The following is a 22,186-nucleotide window of genomic DNA, read 5'->3' on the forward strand; positions in this document are numbered from 1 at the left end:
CAGGCAAGTTAACCTTTGTTGGAATCTGAGAGGTACAGGGAGTTATGGCTGGGAACCCAATTTATCCAAACTAGTCTAAGATCCATCTCTGACTTGCAGCAGTGATAATGGACTACACTGTATTGGGTTACACTGCTGTAAGCTATTATTTTTCAACACATTTCCCCAACCTGTAATAGGAACATGACAGTGAGCTACACTGCAGGGATGCTGTACGCTACTTAACACAACCTGCAATGTGGGCATAAAAGGACATTGAATAAATTTGCCTTTAAGTGATTCTATTGCAAAGGAAGAGACTCCCTTGGAAGGTGGTGGACTCTCCTTCATTGAAGGTTTAGAAGCAGAGTTTGGACAGCTATCTGTCATGGATGCTTTTGTTAAGATTAGATGGCGGTCGGGACCTCTTCCAATTCTATGATTCTGTATCTATCAACACACACACACACACACACACACACACACACACCTTCAAACATGTTTTCATGACAACTTACATAAAAATATGAGTCAAAAAACCACAATTAAGTAGGACTGAGACTGCCATTTATTACCCCTCCATGGGTAAATTTATTTCTCTTGGCACTACCTCCCTCTGAACATTGTTTAAATATTTGTTTGGCATTACCTCATTATTTAAATTAAATGGGTTTTTAAAAATATTGTACTAAGATTAATTTAAACACTGTCTCAGACTTAGGTCTAGTAGACTCAATCCTAACATCTCAATGTGCTTCAATAGGGGATTAAAAAAAACAAACTGGCAAGTTGTAATTTTTTAAAAAAAGAATAGTAATAGCCTTCCTCCATGCCCAAGATGCTTTTATAATGTCTATTCATAAGTAAATTCAATTCAGCGAAGGCCCTTTCTACTATTACTTGAAAGCTTTCTGTTTGCACATTCAGCCCATTTTATTGCTTTCTTGCTTAGTGCAGCTGGAGGATTACAGATGCCCCTTAATTGGTCAACCTTTGTGCTGTTTATGTGTGTGTACTAATGTACTGCTTGCTGTCCATTGTAAGAAAATGGTGCTATGTCATTATAATGGCAAAAAATAATTATAAAAGGAAATAAAACATAACTTTAACGGAGATTCATGAAATGAAGGTATAGATACAATAACCCCTTCTTCTTGTAAACAGTGTTTGTTTTGGGCCTTTTAATAACTTTTTTGAGGTTTTAGAAATCTTTTTTTCAGGTTTTTTTCCACTGTTCAGCTTATTGCCATTGATATTAGTTATGTAAATATCATTTTGATTTTTTTTACTCATGTTTTAATATTGTAATTAAATACTTTGCCTGACCTTTTTCATAATTTTGTTATTGCTAAAAACTGCGAGAAACAATTTAAATTTTATTTTCGTGTTGCATAAAAATGGCTTTGCACAAATGGTTTGTAATATAGCTTTATAATATTTATATTCATAAAATACTCATAATCATAATGCCCTGAGGAGAACTCAGTTCAGAATTTATTCGAATTAATATTTTCTTCTTCTGCATCAAGATTTCCCCTTTTCCTTCCCCTCACCCCCTACAACTGGCTCCTTCTTGGGTTTTGAAGGAGCCACATCAACATATAACATGCTTCAGTGCCAGGTTCAGGGCTTATCAATATAACATGGTGTATGCACCATAAGGCAAGATTAATGTTGTAGAAGCCATGCGCTCTGGTGCAAAGTGATATCATTTAAACTTGTGTTGGAGTGCTAAAAGAAGAGCCAATGTAGTAAAATGGATAAATTATTTACCATTTCGCAATAGCAGACACATGACATATCAGTGCAATATAAGTAATCTAAGCAATAAAGGTATATTTATAAATAATCTTAGCTTCAGAGCATACCTTTTCCATTCTTCATGATTTGGAAGAAAGATCCCTGTTGTCTTTGATTGGACCCATGCAGTTAAAGTTCTCTGTGACTTTGAAAATATATCCTACTGTGTCAATGAACGTTTCACTAGCACTTGTATGAAACATTTGGTTTTTCTAAACCCTATTTGAAAGAAATCGTTTGACTTTCAATAAGGTTTACTGTATCTTTCTCACTTGTATAGAAATGTTGGCCTCCAGCAATAGTAAACCACATATTACTCATACTTCTTAATCCCTCAAAAATCAAGATTTTAATTCGCTTTAATGCCCTTTCTTTTAATTAGAATGTTGCTAAATCTCTAGGCAGTCTTACTAACCACTTTAACCTCCTTTTAATTTGTCGTCTAGAAAATTATAACTCTTCATTAACTTTGGGAGACAGAGCATTAAAATTGTGATATATCATTCCCCATTTTATTAACAATCTACTTAATGAATTCAGTGCTTGAAGCAGATCGTGGTGATAATATATGCATTTACAATGTTTTTTTTAACAAGAATTTGGCAAGAAAGCTAATATGAGAGCACACATTTAATTGCATGCATAAGAGTACACGTGCACAGACTCAGACAGAGAATCAAATGCAGTTTGGAGAAATTCGATTTAAGAAATTATGGAAATCAGAGAACAAAACACAAATGCGTGCTTCGATTAACTTTGCCAGAGATTCACTATCGCTATCTCAGAAACATCAGAATTTCATTTATAACACTGAATCATGGCTGACAAATAACAAACACTATTCTTATGCGGTCAAACGTTTGATGATTATAGTGATCCTAACCTCTTTCAGTGTATCAGTGTTTCAGTGGCAGTGTATCATTTGGAACATATGTCAGGACATGGGTTAGGTTCAGCCAGTGAACCTCTGAAATAGTGTCAAGTAACAATCAATATTTTTTAAAGCATCAACTTTATTAGGAAACAAACTAGATACATTGATAAAGTACAATTGGTACTTAACTGAATGGTAGATTTAGGAGGGGTTATTGGGCTATTGGGTTGGGCTTAGGCTTCACCATGAGGATGAAGCAGGAGGAAAAAAACTCTTCAGAGACATGATTGGCTCCTGATCAGGAAAATAACAGAAAACTCACCTCCTGGTAAATGGGGGGGGGCACTTCATGAACGACTGTGAATGAATCTAAAGAATCTGAACATTCCAACACAAACTTATAAACCATTGCAGCCTCCACTAGGGTGTGGTCCCGATAGCCCAGCGACCCTTCCTAAATATCCTATTCAGGTAAGTACCAACAGTGCTATTTCAGGAGCATAGCATATCCAACTACGGTGATTCCAAGCTGCACTGGAGATTACTAAGGCAGAAGGACCTGCTGCAGGACCATATGGCCAAAAGCGACCTCCACTAAGGCATCTTATGATGCCTTGTGAATGTAGTCAGGGATACCTAAGTAGCTGCCTGACAGATATCAATCAAAGAAAGCTGCTGAAGTGGCTGCTGCCCTAGCAGAATAAACTGTAATAGGTCAACTCCATATGCCACCACAATGATAAGCTTATTAGATGTGTGGTGTGCACTCAAGGTATACATAACCAGGACTAAAGAATGTAGATTTACTAGCTCCTTATTTGTTTCCTTTCATCCCACTTCCTTAGGCAAAACGTTTAGCTCCTCCACCTTATCTAGGTGGCTTAAAGCTTTTATTGTGATGGCATATGGAGTGTCAGGCTTTTCCAATGGGTTAGAAGGGTTGGGACAAAATGTAGGGAGAACATGGAATCTTGACAGAACTTTGGGTAGAGAGGAGGAGTCAGTTCTCAAAACTGCCCATTCCTTATGGATAAATGCTTTGTTATGGGATAGGGTCTCCAACTCTGACACTCTTAAGACTGGAAGTAACAACTATTTGTCCAAGGGTTCAAATGTAGGCTTCTGTAGGGCTGAGACAACATCATGCAGGTCCCAGGAAGGAAAACTGTGGGCCACCAGTAGACACAGTAGGGCTGTCCCATCAAGGATGTGCTTCAGCAGAGGGTGTACCAATAAGTGGGAGGCATTATTGAGTTGCCACTTGGTGCTTCAGTGTGTTGGGTTGAGGATGTCAGGAACTGCTGCGTTGTCCACTGACATAGCTGTGCCCAAGGACCACTTCAGAAAGGTCTTACAGGTGGCCTGGTATATATGCTTCATGGAAGGATGATGGGAACACAGGATGGTTGTAATTATTGGTTGAAAGAGGCTCAGTCGCTTCAGGTGCCTCCACTCAAAGTCCATACAGTCAGACACAGACAACAGAGAGCAGAGTGAATGAGTGGGCCCTGGGACAGCATGTCCTGGTGAAGAAGAATGGGCCAAGGGGGTGATGTTGCCAGAGCTAGAATCTCTGACATCCTTGGTCTGTGCAGCCAGAAGCGGGTGATCAGCATACCTGGGGCTTCTGTTCCTGTATCTTGCATAGCACTTGTTGGAGAATGGATGTTTGTGGAAATGCATAATGTAGACCAGGAGGCCAAGAGAATGTGAGGGCATCCCAACCTTCTGTTCTGGAACCTGTAAAAATACCTGGGAAGTTGGTGATTTCCCAAACTAGCGAAGAGGTCCTCTTTGCAGAGTCCCATGTGAAACTGAAGCAGGCAAAACAATGGGGAGTACAGAGTCCATTCTCCTGGATCCAGCCTGGAGCAATTTAGCCAACCTGCCTGTACATTGGACACTCTTGAGATGTGCTCTGTTGGCAGGCTGAGAAGATGTTCTGTCCACTGGAATAGCATGAAATCTCTGCCTGTAAGTCTCAACTCCTGGTGCCACTGTTTGTGATATACGCACACAGTGGTAGAATCAGTGAGCAGAAAAATATGCTTGATCCTCAAGTGTGGAGTGAAATGCAAAAGGATTAGGTGGGCTGCCCTGAGTTCCACTCAGTTAATCAGATTGGAGGACCCCAGAGGTGACCACTGCCCCTGAACTGCTTGTCCATTGCAGTGAGTCATCCATCCTTGTAGGCTGGTGTCTGTGGTTATTCCCGTGTGCAATGAATCACAGGATAGAGTCCCTTTCTGCAGGTTGAAGTCCACCATGAAGCACTCTGGGGGGAGGAATAGGTGCCCTGCAGGCATGTCTATCCCCCTGATAAGTCAGCAAATGTGGGGTGGTAGTGGTGATGAGTTGACTCTTCGTCCAATAACAAAGCCAAGTCTCTGTAAGGCTGATAGAGTTGATTCCAACCGCTGTTGTGCCAGAATGACAGACCACACTCTCAGGAACAGGTCGTCAAGGTATGGATAAATATGGTTGCTGTGGAGGCGGAGGTGTGCCACCAAGATCGCCATAATTTTTGTGAATACTCTGGATGTTGATACAAGGCTGAATGGAAGCAAGTTGTACTGGAAACGAAGCTTTCCCGGTGCAAATCTGAGATATTTCCTGCAGGAAGGGTGAATGAGAATGTGAAGGTACATGTCCTGAAGATCTATAGATTTTACATAACCGCTTTGTTGCAGGGTTTCTCCAGTTGACGAGAGGAATTCCATGCAGAACTTCTTGTAGATTACCTAGCAGTTCAGGAACTTGAGGTCTAGGACCTCCACTTGCTGAGGTAATTTTTGAGAAACACAAAAGAAAATTGAACAGAATTGCTCATCTGCTGGGAATGGATCGATGGTTGCTATGTCTAGAAGCTGATGTACACACTGTCACATGATCCTTGGAGATTGGTGATGGGACAAAATGGAGGCATAGCTGAGCCAAAAGTTCTGTTTTGTATCCATACATTAAAGAGTTCAGAATCTAGAGATCAATACTGATTTTCTGCCAATAACTGGAGAAGAACTGAAGACAAGTGAATTATTGAATAACCCACAGTAGGATCCTGCCAGGGGTAGACAAACTCTGCACAACTTTTTCAGGGATTGTCTACCCCTGGCAGGATCCTGTTGTGGGTTAGTCAATAATTCAACCCATATGATAAATGCCCTTGAGAAAATGGAGGCAACACAAGCCTATCTAAATGAAAAGCAGCAGCCTCATGAAGTCTGCACAAGGCAAAGTCCATTCATCTCTCCATGGTGTCCTTTAGTTCAGAGTCACCTTTTTGAGGAAGCAGATTTCTAAAAACTGAAATGGTGACTGGTTTGTCCACTAAGGAGGATTTTAAAGAGGACGTAAACATTTATTTGCAATCTGGCCATTTTTTTAAAACTGAAGGGAGGTTGGAATTAGTTTGGAAGAGGACTGTGGCTCTGGAGCACTGCAGTTTCCTTAGAAAGAGCCGGGGGACTTTTTGGGTAGGGGAAGTTTAAATCTAGAGCAGTCAGGGATCTGCAAAGTCGTGGCTAATAATAATAATAATAATAATAATAATAATAATAATAATAATAATTTATTATTTGTACCCCGCCCATCTGGCTGGGTTTCCCCAGCCACTCTGATCGGCTTCCACAGAGACCAAAAATACACTAAAATGTCACACATTAAAAACTTGCCTGAATGTCAGATGTCTTCTGAATGTCAGGTAGTTGTTTATCGCTTTGACATCTGATGGGAGGGCGTTCCACAGGGCGGGCGCCACTACCGAGAAGGCCCTCTGCTTGGTTCCCTGTAGCTTTGCTTCTCGCAATGAGGGAACCACCAGAAGGCTCTCGGCGCTGGACCTCAGCGTCCGGGCAGAACAATGGGGGTGGAGACGCTCCTTCAGGTATACAGATCCTGAAAAATATGGTGGGGCTACTGCTCCTCAGAGATCTCACCATTGCTCCATTCCGCCTTCTCCATCTCAGGGATGGAGCCTTCCCCATGAGATTGCATAACCAGTGGGTCAAAGGCTTCCCTTGCTGTGTCACTCATGATTAGTTGAGCCAGGAAGCATACCATCAGAACCATCAGCAAGGGTGGGGGGCGGGGGCGTCTGGGAAGGGAGGGTTCTCTCTGTGGTTGCTTCTGCTTCCCAAATTGAGAAGCAGAGATCTCAGAGGCAATAGACACAATTAAGGCCTCCGTCAGTTGACTAATTAACTGAGAAGTCAGCTGCAAACCCCGTGATGTATTGTGGTAGGTGGGATGGAAGGCCACCACTTTTCTCTCTGTACCTGCATTGGAGAAACAGGCATGAGCAAAAAGCTGATTGGTAACCAATCACATCCCAGAAGAGTCTTTTCCTCCTGCCTCATCATGAAGGCAGAGCCTAAACCCAACCTGATGATCCAGTGACACCTCCTAAAAAATAAATATGCTTATGCTAAATTTTAGAAAGCACATTAGTTAACTCCTATTCTGCACAATTAAAATAACTTTTAAAACAAATGAAGTGATTCAAAAAAAAAAAATGTTAGGCAAGATTTCTATAAATGTGAACCCATTGAATAGCTCTTCCCTGGCTTTTATCATAGATTACTGGGGCCAGATGGGGCAATACTCCTATCCTACCACCACTTGCCAGACATGGCATTGATGTGAACACAAGCATGCTGGCCCTCCTTGCCCAGTTGCTGCACTGCCCTCACTTTTGCACATTCACTTGGGACGGAATATGCAAATGCTGCCTATACATGCAATGTCCAACATGTGTAGGTGATAATCATGCAGTTGGTTTCCCAGCCCCAGCCCCAGGAAATCAACTGCATGGTTTTAGCCTATGTGAATTAACTAGTAAGGTGTTGCTGCCAAACAAGCTGGGGGGGGGGAGAGACTACTCCTCTCCATTTGATGGCCAGATTTGGGGTGTGTCAGTATCGTCCAAACCACCAGCAACTTTCACTTGCAGCAATATATATATTGTTTTCTTGACCCAGTATATTCAGTTATTTCAACAGAAAGCCACCTACAGGACAGAATGCTTTCTGAGTCCTGCAGCAAGCAAGCACTTTGCCAGGGCTGATAATTGCTTCTGTACCTCTTTTGAGATGCCTGCAGCTGTAGTAGGTAGCAAACAGGAAGAGCTGCTAAATTCATTCCTAAATTCTCCAGGACTAGGGGGCAGCCAATGGACTTGCTAAACTGGCAACCAGCCAATTTAACCTTGCTAAAAGACCCAACAATGGAATTTTAAATTGTGAGCAGCTACTTATTCGGTTGCATTCTTGGCATCATGGAATATTTGAGGGAGATCATTCTACTAGCTAATTGATCAGCGTGTCAACTCTATACTGCAAATCACTTCTATGTAAAATGTATGCTTTCTCTGAGGATTCAACAGCTTTTAAAAAGACGCGAAGTCCCCCTTTACAAGTCACATTTGTGCCTTCTCCAGGGACGAACTAACTGTAAGTGGTGTTTTCTTCCAGGCAACTCTTATGGAAGAATTACATTTTGTTGATTTGTTTCAGTAATTGTATGTACTGTAATTGTATGTAGACTATCACTCTCTGCTCCAAAATATAATTACTTACTTTAAATAAACAGTTATCCAACTACAAAATGAAAGTGTAAAATATTAATCAAAAATCAAATTTAAAATAAAAAGTGGGCATTGTCTCCTGCATCTTAGTATAAGCAACTCCCTGTCTGTGTGGGGGCTGTGTTCTGGGTCATTACGCATGTCAGCAGAGCACACATAAGCACACCGCACCCCATTCAAACTCTTCAGGGTTTGAAAATGGCATGTGCATTCATGGCTGCACACACATCATACCCACGCAAAGAGGACCCCACCCCCAATGTTGGGGGCAACTCCATGTGTCTGTGCCCACAGCTGGCCGTTGAAGATCATTTGGCCACATAGCAAGGCAGGATTGCCCATCAAATGCTCTAATTTGAACTGCCTAATCATGGACACTTGAGAGGGTGGAGCTTCACTGGCGGACCGGAACGTGCATGCATCCACTCTGGTCTGCTAGCTACACTTAAAATCTGACTGCACATGACACTTTCAGCATAGTCAGCAGAGAGCAAACCCTCCCCCCCTTTCATGCTGCACTGTATTGTGATGTGTTTTAATCATGTTTTGCCGTATTGGGAGCTGGGAAGAAGAAGAGGAGGAGTTTGGACTTGATATCCCGCTTTATCACTACCCTAAGGAGTCTCAAAGCGGCTAACAATCTCCTTTTCCCTTCCTCCCCCACAACAAACACTCTGTGAGGTGAGTGAGGCTGAGAGACTTCAGAGAAGTGTGACTAGCCCAAGGTCACCCAGCAGCTGCATGTGGAGGAGCGGGGAAGCAAACCCGGTTCACCAGATTACGAGTCCACTGCTCTTAACCACTACACATTGGGCCCATTGTGTTTTGTTTTGTTTTTGCCTCCCCCATAGGAAAATGTCACAACCTTTGGCAGGTAAGGCACTGGGTGGAATCCTAGTCATCAAGGTTTTGAGGTAATTTGGGTATCATTCTGACCGAAGAACAGGTGTGTACTCAGGATACCCTATTAGAGGGGTCTAGGCGGAATTATCTGTCCAGAAGCCAAGTGTGTGGCAGATGGGCCATAGAGCTTCCAGAGGCAGCCTGGGAATGGCCACCCTGGTAGACTGGCATTTTGGGGAGGCCACAATCCTTGGCACAGTGCTGTAAAATGTTTCAGCTCTGCGGCAGGAAGCTGAAATGGATATACACCCAATGCCTGAGCCAAAGTACACCTATATCTGAAATCAATAAAGTTATGGCCATTTTTATCTCAGATTGTTATCTTGTCATGTTTGTTCCTTTACATCTTAGCTATAGCATCTGCACTGGGAGGGGCAGCACTGGGACTGGGACCACGGCATGCATTTGGATAAAGCTGAATCATTGTGCTCAAGTCCCTCCCCCCCCCCCCATTCCAGTCTTCTGACATCCTCTCTGACTACTGATCATCAAGATTTGCAGTAAAGCCTCTCCTCTTCCCAGAGGGGAGGGGTTGTGAGCGGGAATCGCTTCCCGTGCTCTCAGGTGCCCGTGGCCAGGCCCCCTGTGTCACTGGAGTCCTGGTCCTGTGTTATGCATCCCAGCCAGCCAATCCGACTGGCTGGGGGGGGCGTGGTTTAGCCATTTTAAAACAGCTGCAGGCCCACAAGCTCTTCACAGTTTGGATAACTGAAGCACCCTGCTGTTGCAGAACCCTTGTTATGGCAACAAAACTCTTATCTGCTTGATTATATTATTGCTCTGGTTGCAGTTAAATATCATCTTAATTATGTGGGCTCATCTTTAGGGGCTTGAGCCTTAAGGGCAAAATATTGGGTGAGATCCATTTATTTCCCTTTTTCAGTCCCAGGATTCCACACTAGAAAACTTGTAGAAAAGTGTGAGATGAAAAATTATCTTGAATTTTGATTTAAGAATCTCTGGAAGAAACCCAAATTGCTCTGGGAATGTAGGATAGATGGGGAATTACAGAAAGAACCAATAGTAACCCCCCTCCCCTCCACCTTATGCTAATTAGTGGTAGCAGGAACAAGAAACAATAAATTTAGGACCCCCCCCTGACAATTTGGAGGGCTAGAAAATCCCTTATGAAAAGAGAAGGGAATTTTAAACTAAAACTATCTTTTGAAAATGCTAGATGAAGTGATGGTGTGATCGAGCAACACAAATAAAAATTTGCTGCCTTCCAGGGCAACACTTTTAAAATTTTAAGTAATAACGTCCCATCAGACTATATCAATAATAATGTCCCAGCTGACTGAGTGTGTGTGTGCGTGCGTGCGCGCGCGCGCACGCACACACACACACACACGTCTTCTACATAATAAAAATTTTGGTCCCATTAACAAGCCCCTTTTCAGCTTTGCATTTATTAAACAGAAATTGTAATCTGTTAATAAAAATGATAGAAAGGGTGTCAGTTAACAACAACTGAATGTTTCACAAAACAAACTGCAAAACGATTCAGGTAGGTAGCCGTGTTGATCTGACGCATTCGAAATATATATAAAAAAATTTAAAAATGTCCAGTAGCACCTTAGAGACCAACTAATGGTTGCAAAATGGTTATTTTCTGCATCCATCCCTATGAGATGCTACCATTTAACACCAGTTTCATGGGCAAAAAAAATGAAGCTTTCCACATACTGCGACCCAAATTTTTAAAAGCACCTTTTGGTTTTGAGCAGAGGTCTCTATACGGACTATTACCTGAGGATACATGGAAACTGTTGGAAGCCATAATCCAAGTATTCTCCCCAAAAAAGTACAAGGAAGAAATAAAACTACTAATATTCATGCATGTTGCTTGGTAACAGCATTATACCATAAGGAAATCTGCAATAATTCATAACAGCATCTTGTAATAAAACAGTTTTATGCATCCCTCTCAAACTGTTTAGTGCTCAGATCTCATCAGATGGCTGAGTAAGCATTACTCTTTGGGACAGTAAATCTCAGTTTCCAATATGGTCTGCATTCAGAGATATGTATTTTAGCATTCATTCTAAAACACTTACAGCTAAGTATTTGTAAAGAATGGGAAGCTATATATTTAAATGTCTGAATGCCATTTGCTTTATCAACTCTACTAATCTAAGTTTGTTCTAGAGATGAGTCAAATGGGTCTTCAGGCAGCCCTGCATCAATATTATGGTATATTCAACCACTTAGGACAAAACAGTTACAGCTGTTTATTTTTTCTTTATTTGAACCTTGCCCAAAAGGGGTTTCTGTGGGGTTTTTTAAAAGACAGAATTCATAGCAATCTTGGCAAGCTATGCTAATGTGCAATTTCAGGAAGATATGGAAGAAAGAGTGACACTGGGACAGCAGGAAACACATTTTAACAGGCTCCTTTGAGTCACATAACATTTTCCCCAGGCAAGCAAAGGAAATCTATGTATGTAATTGCATGTCACAAGCATGTGAGTATCTATTTTTTTCTGCAGCAAAGCAGATTCTAAATAACTACAATTGTTGCAATATATACAAACACACATACTTTTATGTAAGGGCTGGTATCTCGGGTTAAAGAAAACCAAGTCAGAAAAGTTTTGTCAGCATCCCTAATTACACACACACACACACACACACACACACACACACACACACACAATGCTATTCTTTTAAGGATTATTCACATGAAAATGTAATTCCTCTGTACTACACAAGTACAACATATGGTAGTAGTCAATGTCTACTAGTGTAGGGTTGCCATATCTTGAAGAGCAAAAAAAGAGGATAACCCAAGCTGGGCAAAGAGGCATGTGGGCATGCGGGGCTGCTACGCCTATGTACATCTTTCCCTGGCTTGGACTGGCGGTGACCACAGCATGCAGAACACCCACACACCTCTTTCCCTGGCTCAGGCTGGCAGTGGCAGCAGCGTGCAGAGCAGCCCGCCCCGTCCAAGCCCCCAACTCCCCCCCAAGCCCCGGACATTTCCTTTAAAATGTAAAAATCTGCCTGGATGGGCATGTTGCCCCCCCCAAAGAAGAGATGTCTGGGTTTCCCCAGACTTATGGCAACCCTGTACTAGTGGCTTGAGCCCACAGATGAGGAGTTGCAAACTTCAGGCTTGAAGGCCACACACAGGCCCTTTGGACTCTCCTCAGGCCACAGACTCTCATTTTTAAATCGTTTTATTTCATGGTGTTCTGATGAGTGCTGGGCAGCTAATTCCTTCCGATTCTTCTGACATAGCCACTATTTAAATTTCCCACAATATCCCAGTGATGCTATTAGTGGGATGATGCCACTTGTGTTTCCCACAGTGCCTCCTTTTGAGTGTTGCTCAAAATGATCTATTTTAAGTTTGATTGCTGTGTCCCCCACATTATTTAATTTCTATAGGAAGATGCTGCAACAGAACAGACAAAGATGTGTGGAAGTCCTTGGTATTTAAGTTCAGTGATGGACTGGGTATAAGTTTAAGACCTGAAGCTTAATCTATGCAAGTCAGACATGTCTTTCATTAGTCTTTCATTATCTTTAATAGGATATGTGCATGCTTTTTGTTGCTACATATCCTTTAAGAATCAGGTTTACTGCTTGGGACCTCTCCTAGACCTGACACTGGTGGGGGTACATGAGGACTACTATTTAAATCTTCATTTTCAAGTCCACGATAAAGCTTGTTTGAATTTGTGTTATTACTTTCAATTGGGTGCTTTATGAATGCATGTTCCTCTTTAATTTATGTAGCTATCACTCCATAGTGGAAAATGGAAAGAATCAAAGTTTACTTTATAGTTGTGTCAGAAGGTTAAACTATCGCAAGGGAACACTTTTTTAAAAAAAAGTAGGTATGTCATGACAAACTGAAGTGCATATCAAGATCACTGCCATTTTCTTAACTAATGCCACTGAACTAAATTAGAAAAACAACTGGGGAATTTTATTTTTATTTTAAAAAATATAAAACAATAGAGGGAAGATCCACACAGCAATACTATACAGATACTGTGCTATGCTTCACTGAAATTAGACCTCCTTGTAAAAGGAAGTACAATAAATACGTGCACTGTACACTTATCAACACATATGGCAAATTAGAAAAGACTTTATCAAATCATTAAATAATTCCTTGTTGGCTGCACATATTAAAATTTTAAAGCATATACTATTTGTCCTCATAATTCCTGGAGGAGATGGATTACTAGATTGGCTTTGGTTACAACGTGAAAAAAGAGAGTGCTCAGTAATAACTTACTTATGTGACAGCTAAGAGATGGGGCTTTTGATCATGTAACATTCTAACTGTAGTTTGCAATAATTGTGTGTCAGTCTTCACACCTTTTCCAAGTTGTTCCAGATCTTCAAGAGAAAAAATTATGGTGACAACACTGATAATTAGTCATATCCTATATCTACCTAGAGTCATACAGAATATTATACAGACGCCCTGCTTTTACCTTGCAAAGTACAAAAACACTGCAGCGACTCTCTGCTTTAAATTAATGCAATTAAGATATATCTCAAGTAAAGCATCCAGATATAAATCCTCCCAATACTATTATAAAATTATGGCCCTTTAAAAAAAAGGCATCTATCTTGTTTGTTTTGGACCAGACCATGTTGGGTCCTCAGAAAAAGCACAATTTTTAATTTATTGTGGCATAAAAATTTTCTGCAGCTCTGCAGTGTTTGCCTAATACAGTGGTACCTCGGGTTACATATGCTTCAGGTTACATACGCTTCAGGTTACAGATTCCGCTAATCCAGAAATAGTGCTTCAGGTTAAGAACTTTGCTTCAGGATAAAAGCAGAAATTGTGCTCCAGTGGCGCGGCGGCAGCACGAGGCACCATTAGCTAAAGTGGTTCAGGTTAAGAACAGTTTCAGGTTAAGAACGGACCTTCGGAACGAATTAAGTACTTAACCCGAGGTACCACTGTACATATTATTACATCAACAAGGTATTAACTTGTTCAGTGGCATCCACACAAGGCAATGAAGTCCATCTAGTGTTACCTTGCTCAATGGCGGGGCCAGATTTACCATGAAACTATTGAAAAAGGTCTAATTCTCATGACTTCTATAATATCTGTCCATTACAACTAATGCCCATTCTATTCCTGTGACCTCTGAGCCACAACAAGGCACTAGTTGCTAACAAGACGTTATTCCAAGATAGATTTATGCTGTTATGAATTGGGGAAGAAAGATAGTCAACAAAAACCTTACTTTTACTTCCCTTGTGATATTATTATAGTCTACGGGCAGCCTCATTGCAAGCTCTTGGCCTGTGTGGATAAAGGGGGACTGCATGAACAACCAATATTGGGTGGACCAGCAAATCAGACAAATGCCCCCATTTAATAGAATGAGCCGCATGTCTAGCGAGTGGCCTGATAAATCCATTTCAGTGTTTCCAGTAAATAAATCTTGTGACCTCATTTAAACTCCAAGTTATTCTGTTGAAATCTAATTCTGCATCCTGAGGCAAATCGGTGCAGTTGGCACAAATCAGCAGTTGCCAGCTTGACATATGTGATTCTGCAGTACTCCAGTGTACTTAGAATTCAGAATACTTTGCTAGCAATAAAATGCACTTTTTAAAAGGAAAAAAAATGTTCACAAGATGTACTGTAACATTCTGAAAACTGTGTTTCCTTTCCATCAAATTATACATAGGACAGACCTATATTTATGTACCGCTAATAACCACCTGTATACTTGATCCACCAACAAACAAGAGAACAATAGAGTAACAGGTTTTTTTTTTTCTGGCAGTGCATACAGTTACCCTTAAAATACACTCATACAAGGCTAATTTACTACACATATTGTTTACTTCAAAGTGGGAATAAACAGTCAAGGAAATGTAAATTAGTAGTTACAGAAATAGTAAGTAGGCCAAAATATGGAAAGAAAAATAATACCAGGGGAAAATAATTGTATTTGGGAAACTAATGTACACAACAACTAGCAAAGATGGTAACCATTTTATACCAAAAGAAAGCTGAAGTAATTTCATGAAAGAAGAAGAAAGTTGGGAAGAGGTTTTAAAATCAGTGATCTAGAAACAAAGATGGTAACCATTTTATACCAAAAGAAAGCTGAAGTAATTTCATGAAAGAAGAAGAAAGTTGGGAAGAGGTTTTAAAATCAGTGATCTAGAAACAAAGAACCCTATTGCAGTTTTGAAGCTATGCAAACACAGGATAATTTATACACTTCATGAGCAACAGTTCTTCAGCTGAAGCATAGTTACAACTTAAACATCACAAGGACCATTGACAAGAAGAGTGTACGCTGTTGTGCCTGAATGTGAGGAATCCAGATTCAGATGCTGATTCAGCAGTAAAGCTCACTGGGGTCCTTAGATAAGTCTCTATTCTGCAGTTTAAGCTGCCTAGCTCACTGGAAGAATGGCAGGGAATATATCTACTGCACAGAGATATTGTGATTTAACGTTCATAGTGCCAAAGAAATTTTAACAATTTTGAAAGAAACAACCAATACCTCACAGGGAATTCTATCACTAAGAGCTATTAGCTCCAATCCAAACCAAGCACATGCATACAGTAATTTAAAACATGTTTAGAGGGCATCAGGTGCTTTTAGCTTTATACAGTAGGATGAAATTAAAAGCTATGTTGAACAAATGCTCTTCCATGAGACGGAGCCATATATGCTTGTGGATCAATTTTGCTGGGAAGACAAACTTTTGAGAAAAGTATTGCCAAGGATTCATTCTGGGCTAGGAAAAGCAGCAGAAATAACTTCATTGACATCAATCTTACAAAGGGATTATAGGACTTAATATCATTCTATATGACAACTGGACATTTGAAAAGTGTGCTGGTTTTCCCCACCCACCATTTATGCCTGCCTTAGGAATGCAACTATCTCTTAATAGCCAGACTATCTGGAACTTTTCATATCACAAGTCTGGGCTATGTTTTTCTGTATTTGAATTATTCACACACTGAAAAGGGTAAGTTACAGAAAGGTAGCCGTGTTGGTCTGCCATAGTCAAAACAAAAAAAATTTTTTTCTTTCCAGTAGCACCTTAAAGACCAACTAAGTTAGTTCTTGGTATGAGCTTTCGTGTGCATGCACACTTCGTCAGAAAAGGGTAAGACACAGAAGCATAATAAATTGTCACTTAAAGTAACATTGAAAGAAACGTACGCAAAGTAAAAACAACATGTAAAGATACTTCTCTCAATCGTTTTTGTTATAATGGAAAAAAGTTATCAAAGGAAGTTTACACATTCATGTGAAGAATTTACGTCAATCTAAAATTTAACATGGGCTTTTGATTCTGTGTGAGGCACTAACAAACTACTAATGAACTTGAAAATAATTAGATGGGTCTTCTCCCTCCATTTTTAAATTAAATTCATAGAATCATAGAATCATAGAGTTGGAAGAGACCACAAGGGCCATCAAGTCCAACCCCCTGCCAAGCAGGAAACACCATCAGAGCACTCCTGACATATGGTTGTCAAGCCTCTGCTTAAAGACCTCCAAAGAAGGAGACTCCACCACACTCCTTGGCAGCAGATTCCACTGTCGAACAGCTCTTACTGTCAGGAAGTTCTTCCTAATGTTTAGGTGGAATCTTCTTTCTAAATTTCTTTTTAAATGTAAGGCTTATGCAGTGACAAAATTATGTCAGGGAAAAGTGTACATTCTCCATATTTCAATTCACTTCAGTAAGAAATATGGGATAAATTACAAAGTACCTCATAGGTAATGATTACCAAATATTAATCACAATGTTTTACTCATCTTATCAGTAATGCTAGTCCCACAAAAAAATAAGTAGTGAAAATGTCTCTGTTATACCTGTAATGAACCTTAGTGACATAACACAAGGGTATAATATGTGGGCCTCTCCAGAAATATGACAACATGGCAGCTGGTTAATACTAATAATTATTAATACCTCTATGTTAAAAGGAGGAATCTAGAAAGGCTTTCTGAATATGACAAAGCTAACATATTCACCACTTCACTTCACAATGAAAACTGAATTTTGTACTTGCATGTCAAATCACAGCTGAACACATCTTCCAATACAAATGCAGAGTAACTGCATGGACACTTAAATATAGTGCTGTAATGGTATCGTTGAAGTAAAAAAAAAAAGTGTCTTAGAACATACCTTGTCTTGGAAACTCATCAGACTCTCTGTGAACTAGGTCAGTAACTCGATTTCCATAGTGCATTCTGGTGTCATGATCATAAGCCTTCAGTGTCTCACTTGAACTATAGGACTTCTGAGTAGGCACTCTACAGTCCTCACTGTCCAGTGATGAACTTGTGTAGCGACATTCCTTTCCACACCTGCCTCTTGTCAAAGAGCGGTGCCTTCGATCTTTTATATCCATAATTCTGGGAGAAAAGGAAACTTTTTCCCACTGATGTAAAACTTTAAGGCAGAGACTGGTTACTTTTCCACCTACAAGAAATAAAAATAATGCTTAAGTATAAAGTGATGACTTAAATATACATTTGTTTGTGTGTGCGTGCATCTGTGTGTATGTGTAAAGTCACATTTTCTCACTTTCTTAGAAAACTAAAGTGAAAAAGACACAACAGCCAGCAAAAGATTTCAATTGCTTTAAAAAACCTATATGGGTAATTGATCCTAATGGAAACAAATGAAAGAAATTTGATTTAACTGCATGAGTTATATTTTATTAAAACTATGTTTTTATTGAAGAGTTTAAAAATTGATGATAAAACAAACTGCTGTAATCTTTTCATTTATGCATGCACACTGATAACAACATGACAGTCCTTTTGACACTCTGATATTAGCTCATGCTCTGCAACAACACACAGAAAAACAGATTGGAAACAGCTTTAATTACTTCCTTTTATAGCTGCAGGAGGGTCTGAAATGTAGAGCATCATATGAAGTGTGCAGATTAGAATGAAGCACACGGTGAAGTTTAAAGAATGAACCATTAAGATTCACATGCTATACAAGCAAGTTTCAGAAAAACCACAAACGCTTCTTTAGTATTCCTTCATAATTTCCCTTTTTCATCATACTTTTTTTCTTCAACTGGCTTTCTCACACACCATAAAGCTCCACTGGTGTTGGGCGGTTTAGGATTGCTCCCTTAGTCTAGTTATGATTACAGCCTAAGCATTTTTGAACTCTCTTACTACATCAGGGGCTAATAACCTTTTGGACCAGCAGGCGCATTACAAATTGTTAGAAAGTGCTGTAGGTGTCAGTTACAAAATGGCTCTCATGGGAGCAGGCCATAACACAAAATGTGTCCATGGAGGAACAGGCATAATTCATCATAGCTGCTGTGGATGGCATGGCATCACACGAAAACAGAGGGCCATCTTTGCTGCTCCCTACTCCCTCTAACCACATGCTTGTTGTGGGAAGTCACCTATGTGTCCTGATTGTGCAGATCATGCACACAATGTTGGTATCTAATAAACAGGGAATGTTTTCATGTACCAGGAAAAATATACAATGTGGCCACACCAGTGGCGTAGCGTGGGTTGTCAGCACCCGGGGCAAGGCAAGTAATTTGCACCCCCTAACCCGTGGATTTGCGCCCCCTAACCCGTGGATTTGCGTCCCCTAACCCTAACCCCCAGATGTTGCGCCCGGTGCGGCCGCCCCCCCTGCACCCCCCACGCTACACCACTGGGCCACACCACATTTTCTCTCCCCCTCTCTCACACACACATACACACACAGAGCACATGCACACATATAGACCACAGAAACACATGCTTCTCTCACACAAAATCACATACTTCGCATATGCATCCCTCAATCTCTCACACAGACTGTACACACAGCACATACACCCTCCCTTTCTTACAGATCACACGTACATGTATGCTTCCCCCCCTCCCCCTCTCACACACCAAGAGACATCTCTGTCTCTTTCTCTCTGCCCAAGTGGATATCTCTCAATAATACACACATAGCAAGAGCATACTTGAGCACACACATTCAGAAAGCCCCTCCATGGGTGAAGGAAGTGCCTGGAAATAAATAAAAAGGAGAGCCATGAAATGTGTGCCCATGGGCACTGGGCTGGCAATCTCTGTACTACATCATTCCCAAATCTCTTGTATTAATACTCACGCAACCTCTGAATCTTTATGGGCCTGACAGACATAACTTGTTTTAAAATTTATATCCCGCCCATATGGCTGGGTTTCCTCAGCCACTCTGGGTGGCTTATAGCATATATAAAACCACAACAAATCAAACATTAAAAAAAAACAAAATATCCTATACAAGCAACAAACAAACCAAGAAATCATCATCAACAACAACAACACTAAACAGTTTACAGTTATACCCAAATTAAAATAACCACCAACTCCAACATTTAACCAACACCACCTCAACAAAAAACTCCTCAGAGGAACCAAAATTAGAAACATTTTAAAATATTTTAGCCAGTTGTCACAAGCCAAGAGTTGTTCCAGCAATGTCTCATTGGCCTCCCAGGAGCCTCTTTTAGCTGTTCAGGGTGAGTCGGCCCCGACCCCTAGACCAGGTAGAAATGTGTTTTGCAGCATTCATGGCAGCAGCAACATCCCTGGATTTACATAACTAATATATGGAAGATAAGCCAACAGATGGCTTCTAGCTTAGCTATAGAAAAAGTGTGGCCAACACCCTGAAACCAGTATTCCTCTGATTGCCAGGATTAAGAGCAGGCTACATGAACCATGAAGCATTTGATGTTCTTCCCCCCCCCTTCAGAGTATCACTCTGAAAAGAAGCAATTTTAGGTAACCAGGAGAACCAGATGTTTGAAGACACCCACATGTATATTACAATCTGTGAATTCTTAAAATCATAACAAGTTTATTTTTAAATAATGTGAGAATCCACGAGACAAGGTAAAAAACCAGAACAATAGAAAACCAAATACCTATCGTTTCCTGGAAAAAAACACACCCAAAACCAATATAAGATACTTACTTAAAAGCCTGCAGTGTTACAATTGTAAAAACCATCAGCCTGCATATATTAGGCAAATTTATATACATGTGCATAACTTTAAGCACACGGGCAGCATACTTTTAGTATTCAGTATGTGTTTCCAATATTGGAAGTTTTGCTTCAGGCTTGGAAGTCTAAATATCACAGAAATGTGTATGTATGGGGGAAGCTTTTTGCTTAGAGGGCATGGGGAGTACCTAGGTCACCACCCTCAGATGATGATGATGATTAATTAAATTTGTGTACCCCCCTTCATCTAAAGATCACAAGGCAGTTCACAACTTAAAAATATAAAAATGAAAAAAACAAACACACTTAAAACATCATAGAATGTTAATCAGCTAAAGGCCTCGGATCACTTGTAGGTGGAAAGCTGGAACTGATAAATACTATATGACATCATATTCATAGGTATCAACTAGTCCAGCCCAAGGTTTTTTGTTGCATAGATGATTTAAAGTTTTGCCACCACGCTTCTTTGGTGAGCAACATAACAATAGAACATTGAACCCATCCAGCATCTTCTATAATATTTTTAGAAACTAGCCTTGACATGTCCACCCGCTTTTGTGCCGAAAAAAACTCTTGATTGACATTCTGTCAGAAAGAGAGAGGAGGAATGGAAGGAGATTACTGAATCTATTGGTGGAGAGGATCTGGGTTGTCCCCTAGGAGACCACATTCTCCACATGCTGCCGTATGTTTCAAGAAAGGAGGGAGAGTTGAACAAACCAGCTGTCACCCTGCCACTGGAGATGAAGGCTGCCCTGGCAACTGGGAAAATGCAAGACCCTGAGTCAGTAAGTTGGCCAGACAAACTTAGGCCCCATCTCCAAGGGTGCATCATCAAACACAGCTGTACAAGCCAACACTGCCTACTTGGGGTGTTTGCTTGCTTGTCCACTCCCATTGCTTGGGAAGAGAACCAAGATAATGACTGTGCCCACCACACCCATGAAAAGATGAGCAAAGAAAGTGTGTAAGGTTGCGACAATGCCTTAGATTGTGCCTAGCCATGTATCTTAGAGCCCTGCTTCTGAGCTACTAATTTTGCAACCTGTATCCTAATTTATGTTTAAACCATGTGCTAACCTTTAGAATCAAGTCCTCAGGAATACTTGAGCCGAGAGTCCAAGTTCTGTATCTGAAAGCAGAGTTCCTGACCAGGCACTTGCTCTGCATTTCACCCTCAGTGCAGCCTGGGAATACATGATTCACCTTTTCTGGCATTTTGGCAGTCTTCAAGAGTATTCCTGGATATGGCCACTTACTCCAAAACAGCTTGACTTTCTCTTGGCTCTTCCACCTGGATACCAATCTCCACATGTTATTATCCAGTAAAAACCTTACTGGGGACATGAATCTCTCTATTTGAATTTAAGCTACCGATAAAGACTGCTTCTCCCTTCCTATGTTCAGCTCAGTAAACTTCCTCCATCTTTCTCTTTTCCCTCCTCATTCTGCTTTCTCTCCTTTCCATTTAGGCACTACAGCACAGCCTATACTAGTGAATACACAGAGACAATAAAAGTATTCCTGTTCCACATTCATGTCCATGTCAAGTAGTTTGAAATGAGTTACAAAGCAGAAATGGATACATAGAATAGCTAGTAAGACTGAGAATTAATTACAGCATAAACGAAATAAAGCAAACGGCGAAAGAGTAGTATAAATGACTTCACTTGACTTAGAATCAGTAGTTAAACTGCAGGTTTAACATGAGTTCTGACTGGTAGTTGCTTTTCTCTGTGCATTTGTTAGCTACAAGGTTCCTCTGGCTTTTTGAAAATATGTCCTATGCAGTAGAATCACATTTATTACATTTTTTTTAGTGGTTACATAAAAAAAGGAATCAGTCATTATGATCAAAGTTCATAGTCTTTGTTAAATTATAAATACTTTCCTCTTGCATAAAAAGAACAATTATCTACTGCTACAGTGTTGTTAAGGTAGATAAAATAATTTATCATTGCATAATTAACACAATATTGTTAAGCATGCTTTAACAATTTTGTATAATGGATTCATATCACTAGAGAATACTTTCGATTAAG

At 40.4% G+C, this 22,186-nt stretch overlaps 1 protein-coding gene across 11 annotated transcripts in view; it reads right to left on the reverse strand.

Annotated features, from left to right (window-relative positions):
• TENM2 (teneurin transmembrane protein 2) overlaps positions 1-22,186 on the reverse strand; it is a 709,050-nt gene that overhangs the window by 616,190 nt on the left and 70,674 nt on the right. For all 11 annotated transcript variants that reach the window (XM_083596571.1, XM_083596570.1, XM_083596589.1 and 8 more), the window contains exon 2: positions 17,295-17,591. In XM_083596571.1, the coding sequence (XP_083452697.1) occupies positions 17,295-17,520 (226 nt within the window). In that variant the 5' untranslated portion in view covers positions 17,521-17,591. The remainder of the gene's footprint in view (positions 1-17,294; positions 17,592-22,186) is intronic.

This window comes from Podarcis filfolensis (genome assembly GCF_964270895.1).
Source record: "Podarcis filfolensis genome assembly, chromosome: 2".
In the NCBI taxonomy this organism is placed as follows: Eukaryota; Metazoa; Chordata; class Lepidosauria; order Squamata; family Lacertidae; genus Podarcis; species Podarcis filfolensis.